The 11,728-nt window shown below is 35.1% G+C and overlaps 1 protein-coding gene across 3 annotated transcripts in view; it reads left to right on the top strand.

Moving 5' to 3' along the window:
* LOC127842209 (uncharacterized) overlaps positions 1 to 11,728 on the top strand; it is an 80,238-nt gene that overhangs the window by 30,981 nt on the left and 37,529 nt on the right. For all 3 annotated transcript variants that reach the window (XM_052371590.1, XM_052371601.1, XM_052371579.1), the window contains exon 12: positions 5,942 to 6,043. In XM_052371590.1, coding sequence (XP_052227550.1) covers positions 5,942 to 6,043 — 102 coding nt within the window. The remainder of the gene's footprint in view (positions 1 to 5,941; positions 6,044 to 11,728) is intronic.

Genomic DNA, 11,728 nt, shown 5'->3' with positions numbered 1-11,728 from the left:
GCCAACAATATTTCAGAGATCAAGGCAAATATAAAGAGGCCACCAATGTGTTAAACAATGCCCTAGGCCAGACTAATGGCAGTTATTATAAAACCTCTGTTTTTTTTCAATCGAAAATCAATTTTGCTTGTCATTGAAAATGGATTTCCATTGTAGTTGATAGACAAAAATGAAAATCAATGTCAGTTAAAATCGATTTTCGAATGCAAAAATGTTTTGTGAACACAAGGCCTGAGATTACGTTTCCTGAGAAACTGTTGGCAATAAGTGATTTCTCCCGAGGTTTTTGTCATAGCCAGCTCGTTGTGTCCCAAACCTTAACATTTTGTTAACCTTATGAACATTGGCTTTCAAATCAAAGTGCTTCCACCTACAACTTTGAAACTTCATATGTAGATGCACATTGATGAGTTCTACACATAGCACCCATTTTTGGGTCAATAGGACAAAGGTCAAGGTCACTGTGACCTCTAATATAAAACTTTAATATATAATTTTGTCCTTCGTGTGTTGTGCAGCGTCAACATTTGCCTTGTAAACACTCTAGAGGCCACATTTATTATATGATCTTCATGAAATTTTGTGAGAAGATTGGTCTCAATGATATCTTGGACGAGTTCGAAAATGGTTACGTTTGCTGTAAAAACAAGGCCACCAAGGGGCGGGACGTTTTTCCTTATATGGCTATAATAAAACCTTTTCAACACTCTATAGGCCACATTTATTGTCCAATCTTCATAAAACTTGGTAGGTAGATTCTTCCTAACGATATCTTGGACGAGTTCGAAAATGATTCAGGTTGGTTGAAAAACGTGGTCGTCAGGGGGCGGGGCATTTTTCCTGATATGGCTATAGTAATACCTTGTTAACACTCTAGAGGCCACATTTATTGTCTGATCATCATGAAAATTGGTGAGAAGAAATGTCCCAATGATATAGAGTTCAAAAATGGTTCCGTTTGATTGAAAAACATGGCCGCCAGGGGGCAGGGCATTTTTCCTTATATAGCAATATATAGCTTTAGTAAAACCTTGTTTACAATATAGAGGCCACATTTATTGTCCAATCTTTATGAAACTTGGTCAGAAGATTTGCCCCAATAATATCTTAGACAAGTTCGAAAATGGTTCCAGTTTCTTGGAAAACATGGCCGCCAGGGGGGGCGGACATTTTTTCTTATATGGCTATAGTTAAACCTTGTTCACACTCTAGAGTCCACATTTATTGTCTGATCTTCATGAAACTTGGTCAGAACATTTGTCCCAATAATATCTTGGAAGAGTTCAAAAATGGTTCTGTTTGGTTGAAAAACATAGCCACCAGGGGGCAGGACATTTTTCCTTATATGGCTATAATAAAACTTTGTTAATTCTCAAGAGGCTACATTTATTGTTCTATCATCATGAAACTTGGTCAGAAGATTTGCCCCAATGATATTTTGGACCAGTTTGAAAAAGGTTCTGGTTGGTTGAAAAACATGGCCACCACGGGGTGGGGCATATTTCTCTTTATGGCTATATATGGCTTTAGTTGTCACTCTCGAGGCCACATTTATTTTCTGATCATTATGAAACTTGGTCAGAAGACTTGTCCCAATGATATCTTGGACGAGTTCCAAAATGGTTCCGGTTGCTTGAAAAACATGGCCACAAGGGGCCGGGCATTTTTCCTTACAGGGCTATAGTAAAACCTTGTTTACACTCTATAGAGGCCATATTTATTGTCCGATCTTCATGAAACTTGGTCAGAACATTTGTCTCAATGATATCTTTGATGAGTTTGAAAATGGTTCCGGTTGTTTGAAAACATGATTGCCAGGGGGCGGGGTATTTTTCCTTATATGGCTTTAGTAAAACATTGTTGTCACTCTAGAGGCCACATTTATTTTTTGATCATTATGAAACTTGGTCAGAACATTTATCCCAATGATATCTTTATGAGTTTGAAAATGGCTCCAGCTGGTGAAAACATGGCCACCAGGAGGAAATTTTACTTTTATGGCTATACAGTCCAACCTGTCAATAAATAGTGCTGCAACAATACGCCAAAAACCGTATTGCAATATATTGTCAGTTCAAAAACCCATATTGCAATATATCGCAATATATTGCTAACTTGTACCAAAATTATAAGTTGCCAATTACCCGATAATCCCGTATATTCCAGTTTTAAAGCAAATCCTGGTATATATTTACTATAAATGTGCTCAAGAATAACAAGAAACACAAACAATTGCAAATTTTCTTTAGTATCAAATACATTTTGGCATTCTTTACTTTTTAAAGATGTGATGAAATAACGTCCAAAAGGGGCGTTTTTTCCACTGAACACGCGTAATTCACCTGGCGTGATGTTCCCGTTTTTATACAACACAAAATACACCCATCCTTTCCATGCGACCTTCTACATGTCTGTATAATTTTCGCGCACTTTTTATTTGACGCTAGAATTTTTTATTGTGGCATTAGCATTAAAATTTGGAAGCGTATTTCCGAGATTCGGATTACAAATTTACTAATGCTCAATTCAGAATCGAACGAAACATTTACAGCTGTGCGAAATTAATTCAACAATAATCTGTTCAAAAGCATCGAACGAATGCTCCGATGTAGAAACGCTACTCCTTATAATACACTTTCAGAATGCTAATTTTACGAAAAAAAATATTTACACTGCTTTGTTTTGTTTACCTTGTTATCATTATTTTGGATGGCTTTTCTGGACCAAATGTGAATGATTTTTTGTAAAATTTTCGTACCGGTATGATGAAAATCGTATTGCAATACAATATGCGGAATGCGTATTGCGATATATACCGATATACCGGTATATTGTTGCAGCACTATCAATAAAGACCACTCAAGGGATTTGGTTGTTGTGGTCTTTGTTCACAGGTGGTCTTTATTCGCAGGGTCGATTGAAACTTTGCAAAATATGCTAGTAGTTTTTTAACAGGTACCTTATCTATGTATGTGCTCTATTGTTTAAATGTTTGAATACTTATGCATGTATAATGAAATAAAGGATTGAAAACACAGTTTTGTTTTACATTTGTATATTTATTACATGTTGTATTTCTATTCCCTTATGTTTTTATTATTTATTTAATTTATCATAAACTGTATAAATAACTATTGACATTCATGTATATGTACATGTACATGTAATACTACAAAGAACAAAGTACAAAATACACATAACATAGCAAACATTTATACATGAAATACATGAATCACTACTACACAACCAGTAAAGTTGACAATAATGGACAATAAATGACATCTGATTTTTATATAAGACTGAAAACTCATTTTTACCCTTTAAAATGCTCTGAATTTGAGTTTTTCCTACACCAAGATCACTAGCCACTCGTCTACAACTGTGTCCTTTACCTAACAAACTAATGACCTTAACGCGTTCTTCCAACGTCAAGAACTTACGCTTGGAAGCCATGATGGTTAACTTGAACTGACAATTTACTTTTCTATAATCTATGAACGTCTTATTACGGAGAAATTTAAGAAGAGAATGACTATCAAAATGTTTGTCTTTAAAAGGCATCTTAAATGATATGAAACCGTTAATTTCCTTAATGAGTTTATGAAAGCCCCAAATTTGTCTTTGATATTTTCGGCAATAAGTACATTAATCGCGAGTAACTTAAATACAAAGGCAAATTTTTACACTTTTGACAAACTGTCAAATGCATGAAAGAAGCAGGCGACTACCAATTAGCAATGCATGTTAAATAAACAAACAACTGCTATTGAGTGCAATAAACTGTCACTTGCCAATATCTCCCTAGCGACATACGAGTCCACTGGTAAGATGTGTATCACGTGACTACGCAGCGTCCTGGCAGCCATTTTGTTTTTTGAAAGTTGCGAAATCGTGGATTTTTATGATTGCAGTGGTCATTGTAAGCTATCAAAATGGAGATTTGGGAATGTAAAAGGGTGGTTGGTCTTTGTCCACAGGTGGGCTTTATTCGCAGGTTCAATATATAGTGAAATCGTTCGGGAGGAAATCAGTGTGGTCGTTATTGACTGTTGGTCGCTTTTAACAGGCGGTCGCTCGGGCAGGTTGGACTGTAGTCTACAATTGTTAACAAAAGTCACATTTATTGTCCAATCTTCATGAAACTTGGTCAGAGGATTAATTTACCCAATGATATCTTTATAAGATATCAAGTAAAATTTCAAATTAAAACATTGTTTAATATAGGGTTTAAATAAAATAATTCTTATGTACTTTTACCTTTTTATACGCCCGTCTATGACGGGACGTATTATGGTATACCCCGCGTCCGTCTGTCCGTCTGTTAATGTCGTACGCTACGTCAAATATCCTTTGACAGATTTTCTTCAAATTTTAACACAATCTTAATATTGATAAACCCTGATCCCCTTTCGTTTTTGACGGAATTCTGAATTGTCGTTCCAGAGTTATGGGACTTTGTTCGTCAAAATTTCGTGATTTCATTGAATGTCCTACTGTAGCTCAAATATCCTTCGATGGATTTTTTTCAAATTTCAACACAATCTTAATATTGATAAACCCTGATCCCCTTTCGTTTTTGACGGAATTCTGAATTGTCGTTCCAGAGTTATGGGACTTTGTTCGTCAAAATTTCGTGATTTCATTGAATGTCCTACTGTAGCTCAAATATCCTTCGATGGATTTTTTTCAAATTTCAACACAATCTTAATATTGATAAACCCTGATCCCCTTTCGTTTTTGACGGAATTCTGAATTGTCGTTCCAGAGTTATGGGACTTTGTTCGTCAAAATTTCGTGATTTCATTGAATGTCCTACTGTAGCTCAAATATCCTTCGATGGATTTTTTTCAAATTTCAACACAATCTTAATATTGATAAACCCTGATCCCCTTTCGTTTTTGACGGAATTCTGAATTGTCGTTCCAGAGTTATGGGACTTTGTTCGTCAAAATTTCGTGATTTCATTGAATGTCCTACTGTAGCTCAAATATCCTTCGATGGATTTTTTTCAAATTTCAACACAATCTTAATATTGATAAACCCTGATCCCCTTTCGTTTTTGACGGAATTCTGAACTGTCGTTCCAGAGTTATGGGACTTTGTTCGTCAAAATTTCGTGATTTCATTGAATGTCCTACTGTAGCTCAAATATCCTTCGATAGATTTTTTTCAAATTTCAACACAATCTTAATATTGATAAACCCTGATCCCCTTTCGTTTTTGACGGAATTCTGAATTGTCGTTCCAGAGTTATGGGACTTTGTTCGTCAAAATTTCGTTATTTCATTGAATGTCCTACCGTAGCTCAAATATCCTTCGATGGATTTTTTTCAAATTTCAACACAATCTTAATATTGATAAACCCTGATCCCCTTTCGTTTTTGACGGAATTCTGAATTGTTGTTCCACAGTTATGGGACTTTGTTGAATGTCAAGGAGACGGCGCTCCATGCTCATGTACTTATAAAATAAACCATGTATTCAAATACAAATAAACTGAAGTAAAAAAATGATTCAAAGGGTTATTTATTACCTTACTACTTCATTGGCGAACGACGGGCGTATCATGCGCTCATGGCGCAGCTCTTTATTTGTTTTTCTATGATATAACTTTTTAGGACTTTACATGTACCTTAGATATTTAGATATTTGGCAGGGATATCAATTCAACAAATTTTCTTGTTTTAATTTTTCATGTGTCTGTGTTAGCTTTTATGATTGCTGTTTTGTGTGTGTTTCTTTGATGCATTCTTTGCTCAGTTTGTCGTTTATATTTTAGAGTACATATGCGTCAATATGTGAATAAACATGAGCATGACTTCCTATGTAATGTCTTCACATCCTAACAACGCCTTCTAATGCAGCAAATGTAAGGGTTTATGAAATTCACAGAAAAAAACGCTCTGTTATACATGTATATAGACCTTGCATTTGTTTTCAGTTGGCTAACATATTGAAGCGCTTATATAAAATATATGGGTATTGTGTGGAATTGGAAGAAGCAGAGCCACTATGTACAGAGACATTAGAAATCATAGAAAAGGTAAAGATTTTTCTGTACCTTGCAGAATTAATTATATAATTATTTGCCTTAATAAAGAGTTCATAAAATTGTGTGATGCTTTAAAGAGTTCATAAAATTGTGTGATGCTTTAAACAACAGCAATCCATTATGGACATGTGGACATGTTAGAAATAAATTGAGATTCAGACCATACAGCCAGTGTTCCAGTCTGTTGAAAACATGTCACCACGGGGTGGGGCAGTTTTCCTAATATGGAAACTTCATGAGACTTGGTCAGAAAATGTGTTCTAAAAAAATCTCAGTTGATTTAGAAAATTGAAAAGCCACATTTTTAGCTCAGTCATTAAACTTGGTGAGAACATTTGTTCTAATGATATCAAATCTGAGTTTTAAAAAAATACCAGAGGGCTGGACAGTTTTCCTTATTATCCCCGCAAAATTAATCTTGGAAGGGAATGTAGTAATAGTCTCTGTCCGTCTCCGAAACTTTGTCCAGAGCATTACTCCAAATCTATTCAATGGATTTACTTTAAACTTAGAATATAAACAGATGACAACTAGGAGAAGTGCAGTGACAAAGAACCATAACTGTATGTCGCTTAGTTTTGAATTATCTCCCTTTATATAATTTCAAAGTAAATTTTTGTCTGGAGCATAACTCTAAATGTACTGAAGGGATTTACATGAAACATGAAATATAAACAGAAGGCAAGTACGAGCAGTGCAGTGACTAAGAACCATAACTCTATCTACCTTTAGAGCTGTAACGATTCGGTTCGATGCATAAAAAACGGTTCAAGCCGCCGATTCGATTTCGATACCAATTCGGCCAATTTTGATTCGATTCACTGCAATCCCGATTGAACTGCATTTTAAACCTTACTTTCCAAATCCGTCGTCTAAACTTTCTTGCCGTTTGTAATATCTTGTGATTGGTCAATAGCCAATATGGCATCCAATGAATGAATGAATAACATGCTTAGCATTACATCAGCCGGTAAAATGGCTTCTTCAACTCTGCTGAAAGATGCACCGTCAAAATTAAAATTTAAAGGTCATCCTTCAAGGTCAAGGTTATCCTTCAAGGTCAATGGTAAAAAAAAATCAAATCAAAGGGGCGTTCTCATGGAGCAGCACATTTTGAGTGGTGGAAGGTCAAGGTCATCCTTCAAGGTCAAAGGTAAAAAAACAAAAACAATTCAAAGCGGCACAATAGGGGGCATTGTGTTTCTGACGAACACATCTCTTGTTGTTGTTGTTTTTTTTCTGTGAAACACATGTGATAGATTGTGCATTTTATGTTATTTAAGAATAACTCAACAGGAAGTTTTGTTCAATAAATTTGTTTATTATAAAACAATGTTGGGTTTTTAATTTTATTTAAAAAATTAAACACTTTAAATGTACAATATAATAAGTTAATAACAAATACCAAACATATTAATTCATGCCCTGGACAAACCAAACATGAAATAGTTTGCAAAATAAGCAGTCAATAGTTTAATTTGAATCGAATCCAAAATATTTGAATCGGACCATCTGGTATGGAAATCTAATCAAATGATGGGTGAATCGTTACAGCTCTATCTACTTAGTTGAGTTATCTCCCTTTATTTAATTTCAAAGTAATTTTTTGTCCGAGCATAACTCTAAATCTACTGAAGGTATTTACTTAAAACTAGAAATATAAACAGATGGCAACTAGGAGAAGTGCAGTGAACATGAAACATCGGCGTAGTTTTTGAATTATCTCTCTTTTTTTTATTTTATAGTAAATTTGTATCCGTTTTGTCCGGAGCATAACTCTAAATCTACTAAAGGGATTAACTCTAAATCTATTTAAGAGATTAACTTTAAACTTCAAATATAAACAGATGACAACTAGGATGAGTGCATGGACCAAATACCATAACTCTATCTACCTTAGTTTTTTAATTATATCCGTTTATTTAATTTCAAAGTAAATGTTTGTCCAAAGCATAACTCTAATTCTATATAAGGGATTCACTTGAAACTTAAAACATAAACCCTTTCTATGTAAGGGATTCACTTGAAACTTAAAACATAAACCCTTTATTTAATCTAATAGTAAATTTGTGTTCAATTAAAAGTAAATTTGTGTTTGGAGCATAACTGCAAATCTACTGAAGGGATTTACTTCAAACTTTCTTTATATCAGGGGTTGAAGAATTTTTCCAGAGCCACTCGCCCTGCAGGGCGAGTAGGCGTGACAATCCACTTGCCCTTCACTTTAATCTACTCGCCCTGCATTAAAAAAATAGATATCTATATTTATAATTATGATCAACCAGAACCTTCTAAACCTACTTAACATAGTGACACTTAACTGCAAACAAATTATCAGAATTATCTGATGGATTATATTTGCTTTCCTTACGTTTTTAGCACCTCTTTCCTTTTCTCAATTCTTTCTGCTTCTCGTTTTGACGACCTTTCTAATTCTTTCTGTTTCCTGTCGCCACCACCTTGCAGATATTTTAAAATAGAACCCTTTTCCATTTTAATATTTCCGACGAACTTTTACTAAGAGACACGCTTGATTGACAAACGATTACAATATGGTAAATTTTGCCTAAGGCTTCTGATCACGAAATTCGGAATTATTCTGTTTATTAATAATTATTTTTTTCTGTTTATTCTTAATTAAATATAAGAAGTATTATAATTAACCAGTGATGTATTATTGTTTTATTGATATTAACATTAAAATTCACGGAATGACCAATATATTTAACAGTTTTATTCACTTTTAATCGATTAGCTAAGAGCACTGACAACGACGAAAAGAGCGCAGCCGATTTCGAGAATTATTTTTACTGTGCCTGTGACGTCATTTTTCGTTGTCAAAACGAAAGTGCAGTTTCTTTGTGTACATAATGAATTTTTTGTTCGTTCGAAAAATTGTTCGCAATTTGTATTGATGTGGAAGGAGTTCTGGAACTGAATTTATATTTCTCAACTTGAAAAACAGCACACGCCTGGTCGGTCAAGTGATTAACAAATTTTACTCGCCCGACCGTCAGCTTCACTCGCATATGCGAGCGGTCGAGTGGATTCTTCAACCCCTGTATATAATAATAATTTTACATGAAATTCTTGTCCAGAGTTTAACTCCAAATTTATTTCAGGATTGAACTTGAAACTTAAAACATAACCCCACCCCCCTTCCCCCGCCTAAAGGAGAAAAGTCTTTTTAGCTCAGCTGTTTTCGGAGAAAACCCTAGGTATTGTCATAGCCAGTTCATTGTTTGCCGGCGTCGTGCTTAAGCTTTGACATTTTGCTCAAAAATCAAAGTGCTACCACCTACAACTTTGAAACTTCATATGTAGATGCACCTTGATGAGTTCTACACGCCACACCCATTTTTGGGTCACTAGGACAAAGGTCAAGGTCACTGTGACCTCCAAAAAAAAGGCTTTTATTTATTCAAAACTGCACCCGCAGCCAAGCGTTAGCACCCGTTATGCGGTGCTCTTGTTTTAGATTGCAACAAGGCAAAGTGCAGTGCCTAAATAGGTAACTAAAAGTAAGAATGATTATTGTTGTTTGCCAATATTATGCTTGTTTCTTACGCTAAGTTGGTTCGGGTGTATAGAACTTACCTCATTTTTACCCTTATATGGTGCAAGTTATACAAGTTATCACCAATAAACAGCTGTATGTGTATTCTTTCAATTTGTACGCCCCCGAGGGTGGGCATATAGTGATAGCATTTCCGTCTGCCTGTCGGTCTGTCTGAAAGTCTGTCACACTTTGCGTTTAGGTTTAGAAAAGTGCTCATAATATCTATGTAGCATCATATGTAACCTTCATATTTGGTATGCATGTGTATGCATGTGTACATGGACAAGGCCTTTTCATACGCACACACATTTTGACTCCTTTGACCTTGAACTTAGGGTCCGCGTTTAGGTTTTGAAATCTGCTTTTTGATTTCGAAAAAGCGTTTTTGGGGGGCATATGTCATCCTATGGTTACAGCTCTTGTTAATATCTCCCTTTACAAAAATATTTTATTTTGAACACTGAAGTATTTCGTGTAAAATGAATAGATAAGTTTAAGGAAAAATACAGTGATCAAGAACAGTAACTGTTTATAGTCTTCTTTTTTAATTACCTCACTTTCTTTCATTTCCATATATTTTATTATCTGCAACATAACTCCAGCCCTATATAACTAATTGATCCTTGAAATATAAATAGATGACACATGACAAATATTATTCTACTCTCTAAAACAAATGTTCTCATACAAGCAAACACATTTCGGCGGGGATGGCCATGTTAACATGGCTCTTGTATTGCTTAAGTGAAACTTTGATAACATTCTTAAAGTCACATTTTTAGTCCAATCTTTAAGAAACTTGGTAAGAACATGAAATTGCTAAAACAAGTTTTTTTGTATCATAACCTAAGAAGTAAATTCGCTAAATTTCTTTCAAAGTATGGTGATTTAATTTCAAAATATAATGTTTCTTTAAAATGGCATTTAATTAATGGAATTTCCCACCCATCATTTTATAGAGATGTTTTGAAGCGTGTTTTCAAATTTAAATATCTTAAAGAAAATGTTTATATTAAACTTTTCAATTTAATTAACTTAATTTTAGCTCACCTGATTGCTCAGGTGAGCTTTTGTGACCAGTCTTTGTCCCCCGTATGTCCGTCCGTCTGTTAACATTTGCTCGTAAACACTCTAGAGGCCACATTTCTTGTCCCATCTTCATGAAATTTGGTCAGAAGCTTTGTCCCAATGAAATCTCGGCCGAGTTTGAAACTGGGTTGTGCTGGGTCAAAAACTCGGTCACTAGGTCAAAAAAAAGAAAAACCTTGTAAACACTATAGAAGTCACATTTCATGCCCAATCTTCATTAAACTTTATCAAAATGTTTGTCTTAATGATATCTTGGTTGAGTTCAAAAGTGGTTCCGATCCGTTGAAAAACATGGCCACCAGTGGGTGGGGTAGTTTTCCTTATTTAGCTACATGTATAGAGAAACCTTGTAAACACTCTAGAAGTCACAATTTTTGCCCAATCATCATGAAAGTTGGTCAAAACATTGGTTCAATTGATGTCTCGGACGAGTTTGAAAATGGTCCAGATCGGTGAAAAAACATTGCCGCCAGTGGGCGGGGCATTTTTCTCTATATGTATGTAGTGGCAGTTTTCCCTATTTGGCTATAGAAAAACCATGTAAACACTCTAGAAGTCACAATTTTTTCCCAATCATCATGAAAGTTAGTCAAAACATTGGTAGAAGTCTCATTTTGGGCCCAATTTTCATGAAATTTGCTCAGAACATTTGTTTCCTTGATACGAGAGTTGAGTTAAAAAATGGTCCCAGTCAGTTGAATAACATGGCTGCTGGGAGGTGGGAAGTTTTCTCATTATGCCCCCCCCCCCCCCCCCCACTTTCGAAGAAAAGGGGGTATATTGTTTTGCTCATGTCGGTCTGTCCGTCCACCAGATGGTTTCTGTATGATAACTCAAGAGCGCTTATGCCAAGGATCATGAAACTTCATAGGTACATTGATCATGACTCGCAGATGACCCCTATTGATTTTCAGGTCGCTAGGTCAAAGGTCAAGGTCACGATGACCCAAAATAGTAACATGGTTTCCGGATGATAACTCAAGAACACTTATGCCTATTATCATGAAACTTCATAGATACATTGATCA

Source organism: Dreissena polymorpha, chromosome 1, assembly GCF_020536995.1.
Source record: "Dreissena polymorpha isolate Duluth1 chromosome 1, UMN_Dpol_1.0, whole genome shotgun sequence".
Classification (NCBI taxonomy): Eukaryota; Metazoa; Mollusca; class Bivalvia; order Myida; family Dreissenidae; genus Dreissena; species Dreissena polymorpha.
Note: the sequence above shows the minus strand (reverse complement) of the source record. Positions and strands in the feature narration are given on the sequence as shown.